The 27278-nt window shown below is 41.8% G+C and overlaps 1 protein-coding gene across 1 annotated transcript in view; it reads right to left on the reverse strand.

Annotated features, from left to right (window-relative positions):
• Positions 1-27278, reverse strand: part of LOC145414591 (sodium channel protein 1 brain-like) — a 1229691-nt gene that overhangs the window by 115118 nt on the left and 1087295 nt on the right. Inside the window, exon 34 of the mRNA XM_080284113.1 lies at positions 5713-5932. Within this exon, the coding sequence (XP_080140239.1) occupies positions 5713-5932 (220 nt within the window). The remainder of the gene's footprint in view (positions 1-5712; positions 5933-27278) is intronic.

The raw sequence follows: 27278 nt of genomic DNA on the forward strand, positions 1-27278 counted from the left end.
GCATTCCTTCAGTACCCAATTAGAAATTCCATCAGGTCCTGGGGCTTTCCTTACATCTTGAGTTTCCAGTAATTTATACACTTCCTGTACCTCCACTTTTATATCTTTTATCACCGGTACATTTCTAATCACTCCCTCCCCTTCCACAAGCTCTTTTTCATTAGTGAAAACCGATTGGAAACATTTGTTCATTATTTCAGCTTGCATTGCTGCATCTTTATAGACCTCTCCTTCTACTTTCAGTTTGGTGATTCCTTCCTTTTGTTTCAATTTGCCATTAACAATCTATAAAACAGTTTAGGTTCATCCTTGCATTTGGCTATTATACCTTTTTCAAAATTCCTTTCTTTTTCTCTACGTATTCTTGTGTATTCATTTCTAGTTCTTTTATATTCTTCCTTTGTTCTGTTGTTACCTCTCTTTCTCCAGTTGTTCCTCGCCTTATCTCTCTCTTTTTTTGCTATCATACACCTTCTATTAAACCACTCCTTTTTCCTGTTTTCTTTCCCCCTTACTCTTGGTACAAATTTTTCCCCTCCCAAATTATAGAGGTCTAGAAAGATATCCCACTTCCTCTGTATCTCTCTTGTTTCTCTGAATTTTCTCCAATCCGCATTTTCAAAAAATTGTCTTAATCCTGTAAAATTTGCTTTCCCAAAGTTGTATCTTCCCTGCCTAGGAAGCCTGTCTCTTGGCTCGACGTTCCCTATTATCACCTGGAACTCAATGACCACATGATCACTTTTTCCTATAGGACAGAAATATTTAAATGATTCTATTACATCGGGTTCTTTGGTAAACAGCAAATCTAACCTTGCTGGTGTGTCCTCACCTCGGAACCGTGTCTCTTCTTTGACCCATTGCGTCATCACATAATTCATTATTATATTTAATAATATAGTGCCCCACAAATCCCCGCTGCCTCCTGAGTCTCATTCATCCCAGTTCACCTCTTTACAGTTAAAGTCACCCACCAAAATAATATTGTTGCTTTTCTCAATTATTTTTTGTAAATAACTAGCCATATCTGACAACATCTCCTGGTATTCGTCATCATTCCATCCTCTTGTCTTAGGGGGGAACGTACACTACTGCCGTATCTCTCTTTCCATTCTCTCCAGTTTCTAATTTCATATATATATGTCACTTCAACCCTGCCTTCTCCCATTTCCACGGTATCAACATTTATGTTGTTCTTCACTGCTATCATCACTCCTCCTCCCGTTTTTTCTTTTCTGTCTCTTCTCCACAGTTTGTATTTACCATTTCCCAAATGAACATCAATATCTTCTCTTAATTTCGTCTCTACAAAGCACATGACATCAGGTTCATTTCCCTCAAGAAATCGTTAATTTCAAGCCTTGCTGATATTAAACCATCAACATTAGTATATACCACCTTCAAATTATTTTTGATGTTTTTTATACCCTCTTCTCTCCTTCTCTCCGTTGGTACCACTTCCTCAATTTCTGATCTTTCATAGCCATCCCTCTTAGTTTCCTTCACTTCTATTTCCTCACATACCACTTCCTTACTTTCATATCCATCACTCTCCAAAAAAAGTATTACATTCTTCCTCTGTCCTCTTATCATTTTTTTCCTTTACTTGTTCCTTCAATGATTTTAAAGCTTCTCTTCCTTCTTCATTCAAATCTTTTCTTATTATAATATTTTCCATCCCTGCCTCTTTGCCTAGTTTCCATGTCACTTTAAGTATATCATTTACTACACTTTCTGATGATAACTTGACTCTCATTGGTCTTGTTTCCCCTTTCTTATAAGGCCCTATCCTCCTTACTTCCTCACTTTCTTTTACCCACTTCTCTCCTTAGGGATCAATCTTGCCTAATATTCTTCTCACCAGGTTCGTGTCTCTCTCGAGTCTCACGGATCTAAATTTTTCTTCCTCCTCCCTGTTTCCAAATATTACCACACTGTTCCTTTGTACTGTGTGTGTGTGTGTGTGTGTGTGTGTGTTCTTACCTACTTGTATCTTTACAGGAATGAGTCAAGCTCGTACTGTCCCGTGTCTTAAACCATTTCTATCATACATCTCCTTAAATATATGAACTGTTTTGACACACACTATTTCTTTTGGTAGTGCATTCCACTGATCAATTGCCCTATTTGGGAAACTGAATTTCCTTACGTCTATAACGCCACTCTTTTAATGCAGTTTTTTGCAGTGTCCTATTGCTGATGCATCCCCATAGGACATATATTCATTTATGTCTATTTTCTCCTTCTCTGATATGCATTTATACAGCATAATCATGTCTCCTCTTTTCCTTCTCTCCTGTAGAGTTGGCAGTTTCAGTTTTTCTAGTCTTTCTTCATAACTCAGATCCCTTAAGCTTGGTACCCATCTTGTAGCACCCCTCTGAACTTTTTCGATCTTATCTATGTTTTTCCTGAGATGAGGATTCCAGACTATTGATGCATACTCCAGGGTTTCTGGAGAAAGATGTTATTATCTCATATTTGCAAGCAGTGTATACATGTTCCGTACCTTCTCACTTTTGTGGTCAGCCGGAGATAGTCTGTTATTGATAATCATGCCTAAGTCCTTCGCTCTTTCTGATATGCGTAGGGTTTTACTTCCTAACTTATAATCCCAATCTGGTCTTTTTCCACCTTTACCAAACTAGATTACATGACACTTGTCCACACTGAATTCCATTTGCCATGTATTACTCCATTCATGAAGTTTATTTAATTCTTCTTGTAGCTCTTTACAACAGTCTGTGTTAGAAATTCTCCTTTGTATTTTTGCATCATCAGCAAACATATTTAAATAGCATTCATTTCCAGTTTTACTATCTATATCATTTATATACACTAAAAACATAATTGGTGTCAGCACTAAGCCATGTGGAACTCCACTAGTCACTTCCCTCCATGATGAGTAATTTCCTCTTAGTTCTGTTCTCATTTCCCTTTTTCTGAGAAAATCTTGCATCCAACAGTATACTTGCCTTGGATACCTCCTTGATGGTACAGTTTCCATAAAAGTCTTTGGTGCAGTACTCTGTCAAATGCTTTCTTGAAATCTAGATAGATACTGTCCACCCATCCATCTCTTCTCTGTAATGTTTCTGCAACTCTGTCATAGTAGCTGAATAGATTGGTAACACATGATTTTCCCTTTCTGAAAACAAATTACCTTTCTGTTATCATACTGTGTGTGTGTGTGTGTGTGTGTGTGTGTGTGTGTGCGCGCGCGTGTCGAGTGAGAACATTGACTCTTAGACATGCCACGTAATCAGCCCCAGTCACCCAGAAACCGGCGCATCATCAAGTATGCCCAGTAGCATGATGTAGAATGATATAGTAAATGAGCTAGAGCAGGGAAGGAGGCAGGAGTAGACTGTAGCACCAGTCGAGCAGGGCAGTACTCCCGAGATGGATGGAGAGATGATGACAAGAAGAGCTGGAGCTCCCGTTGCATCTCTCCATATCCAAACATTCTTGAACCCCTACTTGTCTGCTAATTTCCATGTCTTGTTGATGATTTCACTAACCATGACCTGAGACTGAAATTTAACTTTCAGTGGCCTTGCCCCTCCCTCTTTGTATCTTTCAAGCTGAACACTTCTTCAATCTCTTCTTGAGCTTCATTGTTACACTCCATAACTATTGACATTATCTCTTTAGCCCTTCTCAGTTCTCTTTTTCCTTCTGATCTTACTGACAGGTCTTTCTTTCAAACCTGAGATTATCACGCATTTTTTCTTGTCAGTTACATCTCTGATTAGAGATTCTCTACTTTTTAGTACCACTTCCATCTCCACCATTTCCTGGTTGTCTTTTCTGTGTTGTTCTATAATCTCCTTCAAATCTATTTTCCCTTCCTCCTGAATTTTCTTCCATCCCTTTTGCTCTTGCTTGATTTCCTTAATGTGATCATCGTGCATCCTTGTTTTTGATTCGTACTCGTCAAGTTTACTTTTCATCCTATCCCTTTCTTCCTCCAATCTATTGTTTCCTCTCTTGAGCTGTTTTATTTCATCTGAGGGTGATTCATTACTCACTTTTAATTCTGTTACTTCTCTCTCTTGCTCAGCACTGCATGAGCAGATGCTCTGTGTTTTATTTTTTTTTTGTGTCTGACTCTGGGCATAGGCTTCACAGCCTGCTATCAAGGCCGAGCAGTCCTCCTACATACCATACACCTCTACATGTCACCACTTGGGCGCTATCACCCACCGTCCATATTGAATACATGCTAGGGCTGTCTCATACAGGACTGGTGTATTGGTATTAGCGGGGGTATTTTTACGACATGTCGGCGGGGTTTTCTGGTAGATCAGTAAAGCCTGATCATAAAGAATTAAGTGTTTCTTGCCTCACAGTGCCATGGATTGCTAAGATGGAAGATACATGCTCACAAAATCAAAAACATATTTCCAGGATCGAAGTATATTTGTACTATATAAAACAAGAGAGTACTGCATTTGGATACTTATGCCATATTACTTTCCCAAGCCACTGTCTTGATTTTGTTAAAGGGTTACCTAGTTTTTACAAATGAGAACGTTGCCATCCAGAATTGTATTATTAACAAAAGGACTATGAGATTTTTATGCTATAAAATGCAGTCTTGCAAACTATATATATACTTGCCATGGCGGGAAGATGGTGGATAGTGAGGGTGGTGGATGTTAATGCATTTTGAGGAGCTGAGACAATCGCTGGATAAGTAATGGAATGCTGAAGTGAAACAACTAAAAAGTTTAGCTATAAATAACAATGGCCTAACATCCCTATATGCATGTTTACATTTATTATTTTATACTGTTAGAAATGTACTCACAATATTATGTAACATCAAATTCCAGATTAGCCACTCACTATTACTGTACTAAATTATGAATGATTAACCAAAATTACTGGTACATGAAAGTATGACATATATGTCACTGAGCTGAGTCTTAAGGCATTATTTTTAACAAATCCAGCTTCTAGGTTGATTGGTAAATCATTCAAAAATCATTACTGTATTATAACACTTTGCCTCCTACCACACAGCACCACCAACTTGCACAACACAACGCAACTGGTCCAAAAAATTCACAAAATTAAAAGACAACATTAAAAAAAGGAAGATGCAATGTCAGCAACCTACTTAAATGCAATTTAATTATTCCACCACACCAAGAACTATCATAAACAGGGGCATGGCTCCTGCAAAGGATTAGCATCTAACAAAGATAGATTTTCCCCTTCCTGGAATTGTGGTTACAATGGATCACATATGGAACATGAGAATACTGATAATATTAGAACATGCTACAGAATAAGAGTAAAGAGGTCTGGAGTATGTGTTACAGTTTAAGAAATATTTACATCAACAACTGTTTCATGGCTATTTTGAATATAGGATACAAAATAGAAAATGCAAATATTCTGCAGATTCCCTCTAAGTGCAGCAAGCTGGCTTGGTGCAACCTCAGTGGAATGCAATGTCCCTGTTTTCATGATTGTAAAGACAACAATGATGGTATGACCAGAAAGACTAGAAACCACACAGTAAATGACAACTAATCCAAACAGCTGCTGCTCACACCTAGCACACTACACACCACACCCATCACCAACACACAATTAAACTAGAGGGCCACTGGCTATAAGGGAGGAGGTCACTACATCTCTTACAACTTTAAGAATTAACCTGCTCTTTTCTTCTGTCTGAACACTTAAGGAGACACTCACCCTCTTGAATTCCTCTGTCTCTTCCACATGCCCAAGGACATGTTTGGTGAGTGCATGTAGAATGTCCAGGCAGTGAATTTTGTCCCCTTTGGCTATAGGCAGGTCAAAGGAAACCAGAGCCACTGTGTTGGGTTTTGGAATGCCAAAGGGGCTGTCAAGACTGGCAATGAAGTCCGAGAGTTGTGAGAAGTTGATGAACTGTGTGGCATGAGGGTCATACCTGTGGGTTACAAAAAAGTTTAGCAGGAGTTCATAGAAAGAGATTTATATATTCTGGGTATATCCTATGGCTAAGTCACTTCTAATTACATTAAAACGAAATGAGTGGACTGTACATTATTCACCAGCAGATGATTGCAGATGCTTCCTAAAACAGAAATGGAACACTGACGAAGTCAGCAAGCACAGATATCTAAAAATTACTAAAGACAGGGTTGAAAGTGATAACTTTGTACAGAAGAGATAGATCAGTATACAATTCACAAGTGAATGGAAAAATGTCAAATCTATTCTATCTATATTCATCTACAGGCAGATGCCTTATTCCTGGAGAGGATGGCCACAAACAAATACAGTGGGGCACCAATTTTCGCGCCTAACTGGGTCCAAAAATAATGTGCGAAAGTAGAATTAGCCAAAATTGGGGCATTGTCTTTATGGCAAAAAGGCTAACTGGTTCCCGGTTATCCTAAAGTAACATCAGATTTTCATTTTCACTTGCAATACAGTACATCAAATCACTATTGTACATTGCATTGTGAGATACAAACAATAAAAACTGTACAGTACACATTATATGAGGAGAAACATACCACAGAGACCAAGCTGAGGTGTTTAATGGATGTTGGGGGTAAGTATCCGAGGCACGTGGCGGGCTTATTTAGCCACGCCAGACGTACTGGCGCCACCTCTTGCTGCCTCGCTACCACCATGCTGTTTCCTCATACTACGCAATGTCGATTCTGGGATGTTAAATATACGGCAGATTTCACTGTTTTTTGCGCCCTTGTCCATGTGCTCAACTATCTTCCTTTTCATTTCATTATTATACTGCCGTTTCTTCACTCCAACACGATACTCTCTTTTAGCCTTGGCCTTTCCTCCCGACTTTGAATGTCCCGGCCACTTTTTATCACCACCACTGCCTCCTGGCCCTCCCCCCACACCACCAGGCTCTCCCCCCACACCACTAGGCCCTTTCCCCACACTACCAGGTATAGTAGAGCCATTGAACCGTGAGAATCCAACACAATGGAGCTAGCACGCTCGAACACAATGGCGGGAATGGGTGGACAGAGTGTTGACATGACGTCATTCAAGATGGCGGTGGGTTGCGGGCGGGCGGTGCAGGAAATTCAAAGTTCAAAATATTGTCCCAAACCCAAAATTTGTGCGCGAAAATCAATTTTTTTCAAGCGAAAGTGGAAGTTAGGGAATATTTGGTGCATGCCGCGAAAGTGGATTCCGCGAATCCTGCTGTAGCGAAAGTTGGTGCACTACTGTAATCTCCATGCCGCCCTCTCCTCTGCCATCAGGCTGCTCATCCTCCAGCCTTCACCAATTTCATTCATATCCCTCTCCAGTTCATCTTACCACCTCATCCTTGGTCTCCACTTCCCCCTCTACCTCAGGCACATACATTCTCCTAATCAACTTTTCACTATTCGGTCTCCCAGTATGGCCAAACTATCTCAGGGTACTTCTAACACTTCCCAGCATACTTCAACTCCACAATGCCACCATGTTTCCATATTTGTCTGTCTGTCTCTCTCCATATAATTTTACATTCTCCTTAAACAGGGTGTGCCAGACACACCTAACAGTTTTCAAAATTTAGTTCTCAAGTCACCCACCATGTGGCATTGTAGAACTACATGCCACTACTTTCAGTGTGCTTTGAGTTCAGTTGCGATGGAGTGCTGGTCTGTGCAACACCATATACTGGCGGTAGAGACATTTATAAGGACAGAGTCTATCACAGATACACAATGCAGTTTCTGACTCCATTTTGATCGACATGATGCTCCTAGTCGCAATACTCTATTACTCTATCAAAATGGCATCATGAAGGAAGTGCAAAAGACATAAAACCTCCAGGATGTCCACATTTGGTACATACACCAGACAACATGAATCGTATGAGACGCCATCTTGTGTAGTCCACACAGCTCAGCTCGGCGGCAAGCTGTCGCACTTGTTCTGGTGGATAGCACCATTTGCTGAATCTTACACAAAGATCTTCATTACAATCCTTACAAGATTCAAGTTGTCCAGGAGCTTTGTGAACAGAACAAGGTAATGCGACTTCAGTTTTGTAGCAAGTTCTTGCAACTTATGAGAGCTGAGGAGGACATTGTGAGCAGGTTATTGATGTCGGATGAGGCCCATTTCCATATGACTAGGTATGTGAACAAACAGAATTGTCAACTTCTGGCTGAAAACAATCTGCACGAACATAAGCAATGACCTCTGCACAGTGCAAACGTGACAGTGTGGTGCACAATTTCCTCTGACTGCATAATTGGCCTGTATTTTTCTGAAAATGAGGAGGGTTGTGCTGTAACAGTGAATGATGAGTGCTACAAAGCCAAGCTGGAAATGTTTCTGAGACATGAGGCAAATCTTCGTCACCTGTGGTTCCAGCAAGATGGAGCCACTGCTCATACTGCATAAGTTTCCATGGCAATACCTTCTGCCAGTATCAAAGAGCTTAAAGATCGAATTCGAGAGGCACTCTGGAGATTCTGCAAGACATGTTGCTGCAAGTTATGTTGTCTTTTACGGCCAGACTACACGAGTGTTAACCTTAATGGTGGACACTTAACTAATATAATTTTCACATTATCTATCCATAACATGAAGAATGTATCTGTGTGAAACAATATATACTGTTATGTATGCTGTTATTTTCTTTTAAAAACCACTGTGCGTTTCTGGCACACCCTGTGTGTGTGTGTGTGTATATATATATATATATATATATATATATATATATATATATATATATATACATATATATATTTATATATATAAAAATATATATATTTATATATATATACATATATATATTTATATGTATATACATATACATATTTATATGTATATATACACACACACACATATATATATATATATATATATATATATATATATATATATACAGTAACCTTTCAACTAACATGAGTTTAAACAGCAAGTTTTCATTTTAACACAAGCAAATATTTAAGGAGAAATGTTTAACTGACAAGGGTTTCTCGATTTAACGTGACTTTAAATGTATGTGATGTTTTCAATTTAGCCGTGCATGCCTTGGACAGTCCTGAGCTGGTAGACTGTCTCAGGGACGGTTTAATTTATTCAGTTGAAAAAATATATATACTGTATATATATATACAGTACCCTCACGTCCAACACGCGTTTGTCCAGCACGATTCACGTCCAGCACGGAGAGCAAAAAATTAGTACAATTTAATGCAATTTAATTACTGTAACATGGGTGCATTAGCATAACACGCACGGAGCTCCGAGAAGTGGGCGAAATCCACAGAGTTCGCCTCTAACACGATCACCCCTGGTCCAACACGGTCATACTGGACGTTCCTGTGATGCTGACAGCCAATCAAAACTTCTGATCAAGTTGCCTCCCCCACCCGCTATCGTGACATGATCGTGATGTCGCCCAATCAAAAAAGTTTCTGCTCTCACGTGATGTTTTGTTTAAATTTCTCCCACCACAGTGCCACTCAGTCGCATAATTGGCATTGGAAGGTGCTTTTTACTCACTGCATTTTCTGCCCTTGCTACTGCATTTTATCCCGCTCAAAATGCCTAGGAAGCCTTCTGAGAACCCCAAGAAGCGGCGGCACCTCCCTCAGGCCACCAAGCTAGAAATCATCGAGAGGAAGAAGAAAAGGGAGAGGAAAGTGGACATCGCCAAGGCCTGCGATGTGAATGAAGCCTGCGTGAGGACCATAATAAAAAACCAAGACAAGATCCTGGCAGCAGTGAAGGCTTACGGAGTGCTAGGACAGGCAGAAGCAGGACCTTCCATGGATGTGGATGAGGATAGTGATTCTGAGTGTGATTTCGCGGGATTTATGAGGGAGGTTGAGGAGGAGCAGCAGCCATTACCCGCTAGTGACGCCAGCAGCCATCCTCCAGGGACCCAGTAGGACTACCTACAGCCTCGGATATCACCTTCCGTTCCCAGCAAGCCCACCAACACTATCCTAAAATGTTAGTTATCATTCTAGTACAGCACCATTTATTATAATTATAGTAGTACCAATATATGTAAAAGTATATGGTAGGTATTTAGGGTGACTTTTCCTAGGGCTGCTGACATAATTCATTTTTCCCCATAAGCTCTGTTGTTTGTCCAACATGTTTTTGGTCCAACACGGGACCTGTGCACAACAATATTACCGTGTTGGACGCGAGGGTACTGTATATATATAAAGGTACACATATATATATATATATATATATATATATATATATATATATATATACTGTATCTGTTTCATTATGGTAAATTAAGTCTTTACATATCAGGACAGCAGAGCAAGGAAGGACTGCAGTGCGAGGAAGGGGAGCGGCGGGAGGTGGGGGAGGGCTGGAGGTGGGGAAGTGGGGTGAGGAGGGAATGCAGCAGACGACAAGTGATGCATAGATGAGGTGATGTTGTGTGTTGTTATTGTTTGTGACCTACTTACCGTAATGAAAATGTTGCTTTTACTGCATTGTTTCTATGAACTACTACTGTATTAATAATGTTAAAGAACTTTCACAATGCTGTGTAAGAAGCAAAATTGGAAGACATTCCACGTAAAAAATGAAAACAGTATTGTATGTATTTGGGGAGAAGTAAACAATGCTTCGGCCCAACTAGAGCTCAAATGTTGTTTACTTCTCCTCAAATATACTGTTTTTGTTTTTAACGTGGATTATCTTTCAAACTGATACTGTCGCTTTTAAGTTTAGAGCAGCATAACTTCCCAAATGGGTAGACTTTCCCAAAGTCCAGGAATGTAACCCCCAATATTACCATTGTTTCTTATGGGAAAATTATGTTTAAATAACGCATTTTTAGATAATGCGACCTCTCCAGGAACATAACCCTCATCTTATTTGAGAAGTTACTGTGTATATATATATATATATATATATATATATATATATATATATATATACTGTATATATATGCAACGTTGGGTCTGGTTAGTACCTGGATGGGTGACCGCCTGGGAACACCAGATGCTGTTGGCATCCCTACGTGTCAAGTGGGGTTGGTGGAGGATTAGTGCCCCTCCCTGTAAAACAATTAACTCTAAGCCCTTGACCACCCCGTTTGGGATACATGGCGTCTGGCAATGGATGGATGGATATATATACAGTACAGGTATAGATATAGATATATATATATATATATATATATATATATATATATATATATATATATATATATATATGTACTGTATATATATCTACCTACAGTAAGACCTCATTATAATGGACTAATTGGGGCACAAGCCAACCTCATTATAACAGACTAATTGGGGGACAAGCCATTCCAGAAAATGCGAAATTCCGATAAAAGCGATATCCCGACTTCCCCCTGCTGGTCCGGACTTTTTCCGATATATCAGACATTAGTCAGGATCGCATGTACGGTCATTAAAATGTTTTCACTAGCACTGCGGTACTGTGCTGTGTTATAACTTCACTACATTAATCAAATGGTATAATATACACTCAATCCTCATAAATCACGTGTTCATAAATCACGGATTCATAAATCATGGCTAGGTGGCCGTCAGACTACCGGCAACCTTAAATCACTGTTAAGTCATGAAAATCGCGGATCTAGGCACCCAAGTGGGCCTTTTCCGAGGAGAATCGTAAACCGCGGCATTCAAACTGAAAATCGCGACCCAGCAACCAATCACCGCGCGTCCCTGGTGGCATATGTGCATACTGATGCCGCCATGTTATTGCTGTTCTTGTCCCGCCAGTCCACACACTACAGACCGTCGCCGTGGAGTACGAGAGTTACCTGTTTTTTTTTTGTGCAACTTCCCCCTGCCTCCTACCTGCCATGGCCCCTCCTGATCCCCCAATGAAGCGCTCTAAGCAGTATGGCGTCAAGAAGCTGCCGCAGTTGTCGTACAGTCAACGTTTGGAGCTCATTTGTCATGTCGAGAGGGGAGAGAAGTTTTCAAAGCTGGTGAAAGAGTTTGGGAAGAACACGTGCTGAGAGGTTCTAAGTTCTTCCCAACACAACCCCACTCCAATCACTTAAGCAATTTCATCACAGGATTAAGGTGAGATCCCTTAATACATGCACTGAATACTCCTAAATTTGTATGATTGTGTGTGATGGTGCCTAGATAGGTGTAGGTAGGGTGCTGTGGGGGCGAGTTGGCCAAAGTCCAGACCCAAATTAATTTTTCACATAAGAGTTATTATTCATAAATCATGGAATTCATAAATCACGGCAGTGGTCCAGACCCAAATTGCCGTGATTTACGAGGATTGACTGTATATAAGAATACTGTACTATACACTGATAAACATGTTTTTTTATTACCTTATTGTGGTGAATATAGCTGAAGTGGTCAGGCAGTCTGGACTGCTTCTGGCTTTATTGGACTTTTTCCAATATATAGAAATTTTGTCTGGTAGCTCCTCAACTCTGATAAAAGTGGATTCCGGTCTATTGAAGTCCGTTATATTGAGGTTTTACTGTATCTATCTATTGCCAAACGCCATAATCCCGGACGGGGTGGCCATTTGACTTTGAGTTATTTGTTTTACAGGGAGGGGCACTAACCCTCCACCAACCCACTTGCTGACACATAGGGAGCACATATGGTATGGTTATATGGTTACCACCCAGCGTTGTAAATGGTTTCTTGGCTTACAGGAAACCATCTGGCTTGTCACTCAATGTAAAGCCACTTGTAAAGGAAAGAAAAGCAATAAGAAGTGACAGGAAAAATGGAAGAAAAAGGAAGAGAGGTGGGCAGGCACAGAAAAAGAATGATAAAGGCTAAGGAAGAAGCAGGCAGCACTACATCACGTGAGTGGATGATGGTCGCCACCACCTACCACTATATACAGTGAGTCCTTGAAATATGAAAGGGATAGGGACCAAAAAAAAACTTTCGTAATCCGAAATTTAGTATATCGGAACGATTTTCCCCACTGAAATATACATATAAAATGCAACCAGGACCCCACTGGACCCCCGATTTATACTTTACCCTCCTATTTAGAAGTATGCAATACACATATACAGTGCTCGTCAGAAGTATTCAGCGTTGTCCGCCGGGCGTGCAATACTTATGGCCCAAAAAGAATCACCCATTTTGGGGGGTAAGAATTGAGCCACAAGTTTGAGCTCCGAGCATGACGTCACGGTAGCCTGAGGCCTTCTGATGCGCTGGTTGGTTCCCGCCTCAGTCGCCCACGGGCTGCCTGAGAAAGAGGAACTCCGCCGAGTGTCCCTCTCAAATTGCGCCATTTTTTACCGAGTGTCCCGCAGTGTTTTGGCCTTCAAAACTTTGTTATGGCACCTACCCGTGAACTATCGAGTGAAATCATATCCCAGATCATTGCTCTAAAGGAGGCAGGCCACCAGACAAAGGAAATTAGTGAATTGGTTGGTGTGGCACGATCGACAGTGCATCGTTGGTGTGCGCGGTTTCGGGAAGAAAACAGTGGTGAAGTTCCCACAAAGAAACCGAGGCCTGGTAGGCCTAGGAAAACTTCCCCAAGGTCTGTTAATGTTTTAAAACGTGCAGTGGAATTTAATCCTTGTGTGAGTGCAAGGAAAATTAAGGAGAGCAACCCGGAAGTGTTTGGTGAGGTGTCTGTGAGAACAGTGTCTCGTAGGGTGCATGAGCTTGGTTACACAAGTCACAGGCCTGTGAAAAAGCCTCTTCTCTCTAGCAGCCAGAGAATTCGTAGGCTTGCCTTTGCTAATAAATATCGAAATTGGGGTGAGGAGCAATGGTTGTCAGTGTTGTGGTCTGATGAGGCAACGTTTAGTGTTACCTGTAACAGAGGAGCATGCAAAGGTAGTGACCCACTTGACCCACGGTATGTAGAAAGCACAGTTAAACATCCTGATTCACTCATGGTATGGGGTTGTTTTTCAGGGAAGGGTTTGGGGAAGCTTGTTGTACTTCCCAAGAACCTCAGAGTGAATCAGGATGTTTACCTGGAGCTTCTGTGTGATCATTTACCAGACTCCTTCGAGCTAACAGGTGCACAAGTGTTTCAGCAGGACGGTGCACCTGCTCACAAGGCCAAATCGGTCACCAATTGGCTTCGTGACTGCGAGGTATCATTCATGACAGACTGGCCAGGAAATAGCCCAGACCTCAACCCGATTGAAAACCTCTAGTACCTCGTAAAGAAGAGTCTCCAAGGGAAGGACGTGAGCTCTTTGCCTAAGCTGGAAGCCGCCATTCGTGACTCCTGGGACAAAATACCCCTCCAGCACCTCAGGAGCCTCGCCCTTTCACTTCCAAGACGTCTCAGGTCCGTGAAGAAACGTAAAGGCTACCATACGAAGCACTAAAGTTAAATAAAATGCATTATTTATATGTTTTTTCAATGTTGAAAGGTTTGTTTCTCAGGAGGGACGCAGGGCGCCCCATACTTCTGACGAGCACTGTACAGTACTATACTATTGTACAGAAATAAAAAAATAAAACATACAACTAATTACAGTACTGTAGTATTAGTACACTGTACAGTTAAATATAGACCTGTGCTGCGGCTGGAGATTCATGTCGTTGATATGGTACTAAGTCACATGGTGGGACCCTATTGCTCCCCTGGTACTTCCTCAACTGGTGCAGGTGTTTCTGAAGCTGTTGATGGTCCAATTTCCTCTCCAGAGTCAGAGTATGGTGCTGTTTCTTCTTGGCAGCTGGTTCCCCGGATGTTGAAGGTGATGCAGGGCGCTTGGGAGGCATGGCAAAAATACGAAACAAGGAAGAACAGTGAAAAACTGCGTAACGTACAGCGAAGCTGAGAGGAGACGATGGACGTGATGACTGAGAAGCATGCGAAAATGTGTTTACCAGAGAGGGGTTAGTTCATCTTCTCACCGTAAGTGAGCGCGGCGCTGTGCAGTGCGCCCATTTTCAATTTTTTGTATTTCCTCTTGTATCGCATTTCGTACCATCAAGACAGATACTTTCGTATTGTGGAATCTGTCCTACATTCATCGCTTTCGTACCATCGGAAATTCGTACATCGAGTTTTCGTATTTCAAGGCATCACTGTATATATATATATATATATATATATATATACAATATATATACATACAGTAAGACCTCACTATAACGGACTAATTGTGGCCCAAACCATTCCGGAAAATGCGAAATTCTGATACATGCGACATCCTGACTTCCCCCCGCTAACCCGGATTTTTTCCAATATATCTGAAATTAGTCCACATTGCATGAACGGTTTTTAAACTGTTTTGACTACCGCTGCAGTAATGTACTGTGTTATAACTTCGCTACATTAATCATATGGTATATATAATCATACTGTACTGTTTGTTTCACTCGTTTAATTTTTAAAGGCTCCAACACCCTTGCATGCGTCGGCCTTGGTCACCTAATGGTGGCTTTCCACGCTGCACGATCCATTGCAGCCTCCCTGTTCAGTCCCTTAACCCTGAGGTCACACTTACTGACCTCATCCCATGTCTTTCTCGGTCTACCCCTCATAACCCCACCCCCAATATTAACACTTCTCATCTTCCTCACCCAATTATCATACTCCATCCTCTCCACATGTCCAAACCATCTCAATCTACCTCTCCTCATCACAACACTGTACTGTACACTAATAAACATGTAATTTATTTACCTCACTGTGGTGAACACAGCTGAAGTGGTCAGGCAGTCCGGACTGCTTCTGGCTTTATCGGACTTTTTCCGATATAGAGGAATTTAGTCCGGTAGCTCCTCTAGTCCGATAAAAGTGAATTCCGGTCTATTGAAGTCCGTTATATCGAGGTTTTACTGTATATTTATATATATATATATATATATATATATATATATATATATATATATATGTAATCCCTCATTTATCTGGACATAATAGAACCGAAGGCATGGCCGGGTAGAGGTAACATCCAGATAATGAACACTGTTCCTCTACCATACCCAGACCCTACCTATACTCACCTCCAACCTATACCTAACTTATTTGTCCAGTACCTATGCTTAATATGGCATATTTAGATATCAAAACACACATTGGCATATCCTTAGTAGTGATAAACACCAAGAAAACCATGCAAAAAAAAAAAAAAAAAAAAACACTGGAAACCAAAAAACACCCTACCAAAACACTTCTATACGTGTACAGTACCCCTCCTTATTTTGACATTGCTTTCCGGTCATTTTGCCATATTCTGACATCAAAACATACATAGTATTATCAAAAAAAAAAAAAAAAAAAAAAAAAAAAAAAAAAAAAAAAACCCTACTTATACACCACTGTATATACAGTACCCCTCCTAATTTTGGCAATCATTTTCAGGTCAATCTGCCATATTTAGACATCAAAAAACACACAGGAATATTGAATGCAATGCTAAACACCAAGAAAATTATTCAAAAAAATATGAAAATAAAAAAAACACCCTACCTCTACACCACTGTATGTACAGTATCCCTCCTAATTATGGTGCTGTTTTCATGTCAATCTGCTAAATCTAGACATCAAAACACACATAGGAATAGCAAAAGTAATGTTAAACACCAAGAAAACCATGAAAAAAAAAAACACTGAAAACCAAAAAACATCCAACCTATTCACTACTGTATGTACAGTACCCCACTTAATTTTGGTACCATTTTTAGGTCAATCTGCCATATTTAGACACCAAAACACACATAGGAATATCCAACGTAATGCTAAACACCAAGAAAACCATGGAAATGGAACAGTGAAAACCAAAAATCACACGTCCTCTACAAGACTGCATTTACAGTACCAATCCTAATTTTGGCACTGTTTTCAGGTCAATCTGACATATTTAGACATCCAAACACACATAAAAGTATCCAAAGTAGTGCTAAACACCAAGAAAACCAAAATAAAAAATTGAAAACCAAAAAACACCCGAACTATACACAACAGTAGGTACAGTACCCCTCCTAATACAGTAAAAGTCCAATATTTCGGCATCCAAATCCCCGGCAAATCTGACATTTCGGCAGTTTTGAGAAATAGTCCCATTTACGAAAATCTCCGATCGTTCGGCAGATTCTCCGATTTTTTTCGTCAGTCTTGAAATTCTCCATGAGGCTCGCCAGCTAGCTACCCGCCTTTACCTGCCTTAGTGAGTGAGATAGTGAAAGTGATGGAACGAGTCTACCACTGCCATGAAGCTCAGAGGCTAGCTCTTTCTCCTATAGCATAAAGAAAGGACAAACATGTAGTGAGTCTAGCATGGGAAAGAGAATCTGTTTCGCCATTCTTCCGAGTTGTTGCCGCGCTGCTGCCGACTTCTCTTGATTCTTCTGTGTGCTTTGTGAACTTCGTACCGAAATACCTCTAAAATTATTATTCAAGTGTGCTGTAAGCACCGTAACATCAGACAGGAGCTTTGTAACACCTGAGTGGACCAGCCATGTGTTGTGAACAGTATAAACATCTTCTGCGTGCTTTGAAAATGGCCTCCACGTGTGGAAAGTTAACTGGTGTTAGCAAGAAGCATACACATAAGATGTGGACTTCTTCCAGCAGTAGCAGACTCCAATCAACCCCTTCTATTGTACATATGTAAATAAGGAACCTACTATAAGTTTAGGTAAGTGCATGTGAACTTGTAGGCCTACTGTACCATTACATTTATATACAGTATGTTCACTAATTTCTTTATTTTTCATATTCATGTATAGTACTGTATTCATTACAGTATTGTACAGTATCAAACAGTATACAGTACTCTCTCCAAACACATTTGTAATGATATGAGTAATGATGAGAGTGTTCACCGAAACATATAAGGTACTGAGTGGGTAGGGTTTTCGATAATTCGGGATTTTTGATATTTCGGCACTTGCCTGGTCCCATAGATGCCGAAAATTCGGACTTCTACTGTATTGGAAATGTTTTCAGGTCAATCTGCCATACTTAGACATCAAAACACACACAGGAATACCCAAAGTAATGCTAAACACCAAGACAACCATGAATATAACACAGAGGACCAAAAAACACCTGACCTACACACTACTGTATGTACAATACCCCTCCTAAATTTGGCAGTTTTTTGGTCATTCTGCCATATTGAGACATCAAAACACACATAGGATTATTCATATTAATGCTAAACATCATGAAAACAATGCATAAACAACAAAAATCCACACACAAAAAATGACAAAGGTTTGAAAATCTGTTGTCTGTAATGAGTGATTGCTCCCGGGGTTCAAAAAAAACCTCACGGCTAAATATTCCACTGGAAATTGGTTATATTGATATAAATGGTATACCATCAACTTTGGTGGTGTTTATACTATAAGGTAAGCTAATAAAAACACATAAATCTGACAAGCAAAAGGACAAAATTTCGGCAAAATAAAGTATTCAGGAGTAAAACTTACCTTCATATAACTTCCCACCATCCAAGTGCAAAATTTTCCCAGCACTTTCCAATAGTTAAGCATATGTTTAGATAAAGAATTTCATGAGCTTTCCTGTGGTTACTGCGGAATTTCAATATGACCAATAGTGTCAAATAAATTTCCAAGAAACTTTGAAAACTCATGACTCAACGTTATCACCAGGGAGGAGGATAAATACTGTGTGAGTGAGGGGGGAGCTGGGAGGGTATGGAGGAGGGATGGGAGGGGAGGAGAAGCCAGGCTGTGGGCAGGATTCTCCTCCCTCTGTCAACAGGCAGACGGGCATTTTTGCCATATATTTACTTGTAGCTTGTGGTCTGGTAGACACCGAATGGTCATGCGGAAACACAACTCACCATGACCGGGGGACTTTCAACCTTTGGTAGAGAGGTGGATGGTTGCTGTCACCAAACATGTACTCGTGGTTTGTGGTCTGTGTTCGATGGATGTGATGGTTGGGAAAGACTTGGCCCCTGTGGCAGCTCGATATTGGACATTCGGTGGGGAATGTGCACAGACTTTTTGACACCGCTCGCAGGGTTACAGACGTATTACTCGGATGCTGGAGGTTCGTTGGGAGTGATAGGATGAGCGAGTGACTTTGACCACTCACTACTGGGGCGGGCGGACATTTCAGCTCTGGTTGGGGGTTACAGCTGATTTCCCACTCACGGCTCGAGCTCAACGGCCATGATACCAAATGTTTGAACATGTCGGCTGGTTGTCCGAAGTTTCCGGGGACTTTTACATCCGGATAATAGCAAGTAAATTTGGATAATGGTTTAACAGAGCCAAGATTCAGTATCTGGATAATGAACAGGTCTGGATACTACATGTTCAGATAATTGAGGAATTACAGTATAAATATATCATGTCCGCTGGGTTCTAGCTGTGCGTGGGAAATAGGCCGTAACCCACAACCTGAGCTATAATGTCTGTCTGCCCTTGTACTGAATGGTCAAAGCCATGCACTGGTCCGATCACTCCCTATGAACTTCCAGCACCCGAGTATTACCAATTGTAACCCACAAGTGGTGTCAAAACATCTGTTCACATTCCTACCAAATGTCCAATATCATGCAGTCACTGGGATTAGCCTTTCCCAACTGCCATCGCACGTCTAACAGAGACCACAAGCCACCAGTGGAGCTCCATGCAGATCATGGGAAAATAAACGCAAAATCAGCGGCGAAAAGGAAGCATGCCTATCACGAACATGCGAATGAGTGAGGCGTGAGTGGTGATCCCCTTTCATTTGAGCAAAAATATGCTGGAGGTGTTGGTCAAATACAAGCAAAACACAGAGATGGGTTTAAATTTTGTATGACTGAGCCATAGCGGAGAGAAGCAGTCCACTGTTTACATCCAGTGATAGTGAGTTCGCAGGGTTCTCCAATGATGACAAAAACAACGGAAGTATCAAACTGAACCAAACAAGAGGAACAAGTGTGGAGAAAATGGCTGAGAAGAATGCCTAGAAATTAAAACAAGTGTGGGCAATAATTAGTGCATTATAAGAATGAACCTTGGACCAAGAGAGGGAGATAAAGGAGTTGAGAAATAAGTTAGAGAGTGTCTGCTCATGCAATGTTAACCAGGAGAGAAAGGTGTCCGAGTTAAAAGTGGGTAATGAACCGGCCGCGTGTGAAATAAAACAGTTTAAATGGGAAAATAAGAGGCTGGTGGAGGAATGGTGCAAGATGAAACGTAAACTTGATAAGCATGAATCTAAAACTGAGATGCACAAGGAACATATCAAGGAAATCCAAGAACACCACAAGGGGTGGAAGAAAACTAAACAGGAGAATAAGTCTTAAGGAGATTTTAGAACAACAAAGAAAGAAAAACCAGGAAAAGGTGGAGAAGGAAGTGGTGAAGGTACCAAAAAGTAAAGAATCACTTGTCAGAGATGCAGCAGACAAGAAAATGGGCATGATTATCTCAGGTTTGAAACAAAAACCGATTTCAGTGAGATCAGAAGGAGAAAGGGAAGAACTGAGAAGGGCAAAGGAAATAGTGTCAATAGTTATGGAAGGAAATGATGAAGCCCAAGAGGAGATCAAATAAGTGTTTAGGCTGGGAAAATACGTGGAGGAAGGGGCATGGCCACTAAAAGTAAAATTTCAATTTCAGGTCACAGTACAGCCAGCTCTCAGAGTGCGTGAACCCCACATAACACAGAAAGCAATTTCTGAGGCCCAAAAATGGTCAAAACATGAAAATGACAGATACGTTGTGGGTGAAAAAATCTGCCCATTTTTTTGAAAACCATACTATGCTGTGACAATAGGGATTACGTGGACTAAGGCCACAAATTATTTAAACAGTCACTACGTGAAAAAATTGGTCATCATGTGGTGGGAACAGACATAACGTGGACAGCGATAGTCATAGTGCGGGTTGCATCAGCCAATGACGATTGGCTGTCATGTGTCTACACAGGGTGTTGTCATAGTTCATTGATCATTCCTGTCCCACCTCAGCCTACCCTCTTCCCATGGTCTGGCTCCACATGTGCTGTGTGTTATCTTTGCTCTTTTTTATGGCCACCTGACCCAGCCCACCCATGCCGCTGCACAATGACCCAGCGTGACATTGAAAGAGTCTGACCCAGGAGCAGAAGCTTGATGTCATCAAGCAGAAGGAGAGAGAAGAACATGCTTGTGCCATCACCAAGGTGTATCAGGTCAACGAGTCAACTACTGTATTTGTACGATCCTGGGGAAGAAGGACGCCACTGTGAAGACTGTGCGGGCCTACTGGGGATCTCCAGTGGACCAGAGGATTCGAGTGTCTGACCCAGTGCTTGTTATAATGAAGAGGTTCCTGGTCATGTACTTGGGAGTTGCAATTGACTCCATTAAATGAAGAGGATGGCCTGCCACTTGTATGCTGTAGCTTGCCATAAGCTGTCCCAACCCCAGACAGATTTAAGGCATCGAGTGGTTTGCCAAGTTCAGGAAAAGGAAGGAGTTGAAAAGAGTACGGGTGACAGGAGAACAAGCATCAGCAGATGCTAGAGCAGCAGAGACATTCGTGGATGTCCTAAAAGGAATCATCAGGGATGGGGGTAACACTGCTGAGCAAATTTATAACACTGACGAGACGAGTCTCCGATCAAGGAGAATGCCAAGGACTACCTATATCTCAAGAGAACACAAGCATGGCAGGGGAAGGAAAGTTGATAAAGCATCACTCTACTTCCGTCTTGCAATGTTGCAGGCCATAAGATGAGGCCATTACTTGTATATATATATAGTATATACAGTACCCTCGCGTCCAGCACGGTAATATTGTCATGCATGGGTCACGTGTTGGACCAAAAACGTGTTGGACTAACAATAGAGCTTATGGGGAAAAATGAATTATGTCAGTAACCCTCGGAAAAGTCACCCTAAATACCTACCATATACCTATACATATATTGGTACTATTGTAATTATAATAAATGGTACTGTGCTATGAATGATAACTAACCTTTTAGAATAGTGTTGGTGGGCTTGCTGGGAATGGAAGGTGGTATCCAAGGCTGTAGTTAGTCCTACTGGGTCCCCGGAGGATGGTTGCTGGCATCACTAGCGGGTAATGGCTGTTGCTCCTCCTCAACCTCCCTCATAAATCCTTCGAAATCAAACCTCCCTCATAAATCCTTCGAAATCACACTCAGAATCACTATCTTTGTCCATTAATCCTCAGCAAAGTGCATGCTCCTCACACTGTTGCCAGAGTCCTGTCTCGTGACTGTGGAAAGTGATCGCTGTCGCTGACTCGGTAGAGAATAAGGAGAAGCAACTTTGTTTATAAACTGGTACGCACGCCGATGAGAAGGGTTTCAAAAAGATTGATATTTATTCTAAAATATTATTATGTATTCAGTGTTAGGCTAAATATTCAATGCTGTAGTACGATACATTCTCTGTTGAGTCGCCTGGGTTTTGGTCACACTGTTTTCCCCATCGTATCCTCAGCAGGAATCCATCCAGATGAATTCCAAATGCCCGTGGTATCGTCGGCAATTTTACCATGTTACCGTTTCGATTTACCATCGTATCCTCGGCAAACCTGGTATGAAGTGCCGTGTGATAGCCTTCGGCTGCCAGGATCTTGTCTTAAGTTTTTTATTATGATCACATTGGCTTCATTCATGTCGTAGGCCTTGGCAATGTCAACTTTCCTCTCCCCTTTCTTCTTCCTCTCGATGCTTTCTAGCTTGGTGGCCTGAGGGAGGTGCTGACGCTTCCTGGGGTTCTCAGAAGGCTTCCTAGGTATCGTAAGCAGGGTAAAATGCAGTAACAAGGGCAGAAAATGCAGCAAGAAAAAAGCACCTTCCAATGCAATTATGCGACTGAGTGGCTCTGTGGCGGGAGAAATGTAAACAAAACATCATGTGACACCAGAAGCATTTTTAATTGGGCGGCATCACGATCACGTCAAGATAGCGGCCAGGGAAAGGCTACTTGATCAGAAGTTTTTCATTGGCTATCATCATCATGGGAATGTCCAGTATGGCCGTGTTGGACCGGGGGTGATCGTGCTAGAGTGAACTCTGCGGATTTGGCCCACTTCTCGGAGCTCTGTGCGTGTTATGCTAACACACTCGTGTTGCAGTAATTAAATCGTATTAAATAATACTAATTAATTGCTCACCGTGCTGGACTCGAATCGTGCTGGACTAATGAGTGCTGGACGCGAGGGTACTGTATATATAAAAGGTGCTTTAAGCAGCTGAAACACATGAATGAGTCCGGAGTTTATTGGGAGAAATCAAAGACAGGGTGGATGACAAGGGATATCTTGAATAGGTGGTATAAGAAATATTTTATTCCTGATGCAAGGAGATGATGCGAGGAGTTGGGCATACCATTAAAAATCCTGTTGGTGCTTGTTAATGCACCAAGGCACCCAGCCTACTTGGAAGGTTTACATGAAAGTGTTAAAATCGTGTTTTTGCCAGCTAACACGACTTCCCTCCTGCAACCCCTAGGCTACGAAGTGATAGCTTCTTTGAAGTACCATTATGAGACAATACTGTCTGAGTATTTGAGGGAGACCACAGACAATTGTGAGGAGGAACATCTCCTCCAGGAGGAAGTGCTTGATGGTGATGAGAATTTGGAGGCATCTGATGAGGTTTTGGATGACCCAGCAGATCCCCAGCCTGCTCCCTCCCGTTCACCTTAGCCTGACCCAGCTGAACCATTGCTCTGTTCTTCTTCACAGCATCGCCTTTTAATTGTGACAGCTTTTTGGAAAAAGTACAATATGAGGAATGTCATCACGAACATTCTTAAGGCATGGGATTGGGTGTCTGTGGCAACAACAAATCACACCTGGAGCAAGCTGGCACCTGAGTTGTGTGCCGTTAGAGGTGGTGAGGTGCAGTCTCTACAGGCTGTGCGGCAGGAAGCAGTACGAGCATGTGGAGCCGTGCCAGGCTGTGAGGTGGTGCAAGAGAAGGATTTGGTCAAGGTTGTGGGGGACAACACGACACCAAAGGATGCCATGCAACGCATTAAAGAGCTCGACAGGGAACACTGTGAGGCAGAGGAGCAGGAGGATCTGGCTGAGGCACGAACCACGGCACCTGTTATGACCAATGGATCGCATAAATAACATCTTGTCTGGTGCAAAGGCACTCAAGGAAGCCATCATGGTTTATGAAATGGATGAGGTTCAGAAGGCTGATATGCTGGACACTGTGTTGCATGCAATGCGACCGCATGAAGAGTTAAGGCAAGAGAAAATACGACAACATCACCAGACTCTACTCACACAGTACTTTGGTCCTTGACAGATGCCAAAGCAGCAAGACCAGAGGAAGATGCTCTGTCTGTGGGTTCCCTTGACTCTGAGGGGTTTGTGCAGGAGGTAGAAGAATTGCAACAGAGGACTGTGGATGTACAGGATTTACCTTCATCCTGAGATGAGGACTCCATGGAGCCAGTGTGGCAAGAGGACCGTGCTGGGGACCAGTACAAATCCTATCCTGCCTTGGAATCCCACTCGCTTTTCCCCCAACAAGCCAACAACCTCTTCAATTCAAGGTGAGGAATCATCCAGTGTTTGTACATAATCAAGTCATTATTAGGTAGGTATATTACCTGGGAAAAATCCCTGAAAACTGTCCCAAAAGGTGAACTTGAGGCTGGCTTGGGTGCCATGAAACCCTTTAACATGTAAACATATGGCCCTATAACGTGAAAATCTAATTAGCAGGACCTTCTGGTGACAATATTCGTGCATCATGTGAGCGCTCGCTGTAAATAAAATAATCAACAAGAATTGGAAATTAGCAGATAAGGAGGAATTCTAAAGAATCTGGATGAGGAGAGATACTACCAAGGAAGAGAGAGTTAAATAAGGGAACTTGTTAAGGAAGCTTATAAAAAAAAAAAAAAAAAAAAAAAAAAAAAAAAGACCAGAGAACGGAAGAAGACAAGACAGAGTTCTAGTGGAAATTATGGATCAGATGTCAAGAAAGTGGCACTGAACGAGAGAGGGAGAGAGGACAGAATAAAAGGTAATGCAAAATGACTGAAAGTGGCATATGCTAATGTAGATTGTCTAATCTCATCAAGGCTAGACATAGACGATTTCTTACGGGTAAATGAGCTTTGTAGAGACCAAACTAAAAGAGAATACAGTAATCCCTGTACTATCCAGACTCCCCACTTACCAGACATTTCGGTCCCAGGCCTTTGGAACTCAAAAATGGACAAAAAACGTAAATAAAAAAAAAAAAACTGATATTTTTTCCAAACGTACTTTGAAATTGGCTTCTAGTGCTGACCAGCTGTGTTTGCATTTACTGCTTGCTTCCCCCATCCCTCCCAGCCTCCCCAGTTATCACCTAACTACCATCATGACTAGACACTCATTCAATGGATGCCGCACATGCTCATTTATGTGAATAAACAGTGAATAAACTGCAATACCTCACCACTAGACCACATGGGAATTTACAGTGCTGTGTAGTGTTATGAAATTAGAATTCAGAGTGCAAAGATTAAGTACAGAGTGTAAACTGGTGGCTGAAACTGGAGGTTGAAACTGGCAGTTGAAACTGGCGTGGTGCAATCAAGAACAGTATGTGCAGTGTTAAACAACTATAACTCACAGTGCAAAGAATTAAGTGCTGCACAACACGGGATTACTGCATGTGCTTCAAGAGCATTTTCACCACTGCCAGAGCCTTAGAGGAGGCAGGTAAACCTTCATGACAAACGGCCACGGACATGTTATAAGTACCCTATACACTGCTAAATACAGTCAATTCTCATAAATCGCGTGTTCATAAATCACGGATTCATAAATCACGGCTAAGTGGCTGTCAGACTGTCGGCATCCTAAAATCACTGTTAAGTCACAGACCTAGGCACCCAAGTGGGCCTTTTCCGAGGAGAATCGTAAACCGCGCCATTCAAATTGAAAATCGCGATACAACAACCAATCACCACGCATCCCTGGTGGCAAGTGTGCATACTAATGCCGCCATGTTGTTGTTGTTCTTGTCCCGCCAGTCCGCACACTACAGACCGTCACTGTGGAGTACGAGAGTTACCTGCCTTTTTTGTGCAACTTCCCCCCGCCTCCTACCTGCCATGGCCCCTCCCGATCCCCCAATGAAGCGCTCTAAGCAGTATGGTGTCAAGAAGCTGCCGCAGTTGTCGTACAGTCAACGTTTGGAGCTCATTTGTCGTGTTGAGAGGGGAGAGAAGTTTTCAAAGCTGGTGAAAGAGTTTGGGAAGAACAAGTGCTGAGAGGTTCTAAGTTCTTCCCAACACCACCCCAATCCATTAACTTAATCAATTTCGTCATTGGATTAAGGTGAGATCCCTTAATACATGCACTGAATATTCCTAAATTTGTATGATTGTGTTTGATGATGCCTAGATAGGTGAAGGTAGGGTGCTGTGGGGGCGAGTTGGCCGAAGTCCAGACCCAAATCAATTATTCACATAAGAGATATTATTCATAAATCACAGAATTCATAAATCACGGCAGTGGTCCAGACCCAAATTGCCGCGATTTACAAGGATTGAGTGTATTTTCCACACTCACTTCTAATTCCTCATTCCCTGGTTCTTTTTCATTTATTTTATACTTTCTGTCCCTTACTTGTGTGAATAGGGTCTTAAATAGGTGCTATGCATGTCTGGTAGAGAGTTATGTAGGTGGTTTTCTGAGTTGGGCTGGGTTAGGGTCCATAAGTACCAGTCCAGGAGGCAGGGGCCCACTATCCAGATGGACCCACTTTCTGGAGATGCCTTTGGCTCTATTACATCGGGTAGTGGAGGGATTACTGTACTGAAATCCATATGGGAGATGGGAAATACAAGCTATGGAGAAGATACAGAAAAGAAAAAAACCGAAGGAGGATTGATGATAGCATTGAAAAACAGCCTCAATGTGGATGGTGTGGAACTGACAGAAGGAATGGCTGAAGTGATAAGCATGATACTAGAAACCAGGGGGAATGGCAAGAAAGACATTGCAGTAGCATATGTTCCCCTCAAGACAAGGGCATGGAATGAGGAGGAATATCAGGAGATGATGTCGGATATGGTTAGATACCTACAGATAATGACTGAGAAAAGCAACAACATAATCCTGATGGGTGACTTCAATTGTAAGATTTGTTGAATGTAGAGAGTGAGAGCAGTGCGAGTATAAGTGGTTGGGGAATGGCTGGGAGAAGAAGAGATGAGAGGAGGGAGGAAGAGATCAGTAGGGCGGAAGTAGTGGAAGCGATGAAGAAGATTAAGTTGGGAAAGGCCCCAGGAATTGATGGAGTGTGTGGTGAAATGCTTAGGTATGGGGGTGAGATTGTTGTGGAGTGGATATGGAAGTTGTGTAGATTGGCTTGGGAAGAGGGAAGGGTTCCAGAGGACT

The sequence above is a fragment of the Coenobita brevimanus genome, chromosome 100, assembly GCF_032717465.1.
Source record: "Coenobita brevimanus isolate Jiangsu-jjx chromosome 100, ASM3271746v2, whole genome shotgun sequence".
NCBI lineage: Eukaryota > Metazoa > Arthropoda > Malacostraca > Decapoda > Coenobitidae > Coenobita > Coenobita brevimanus.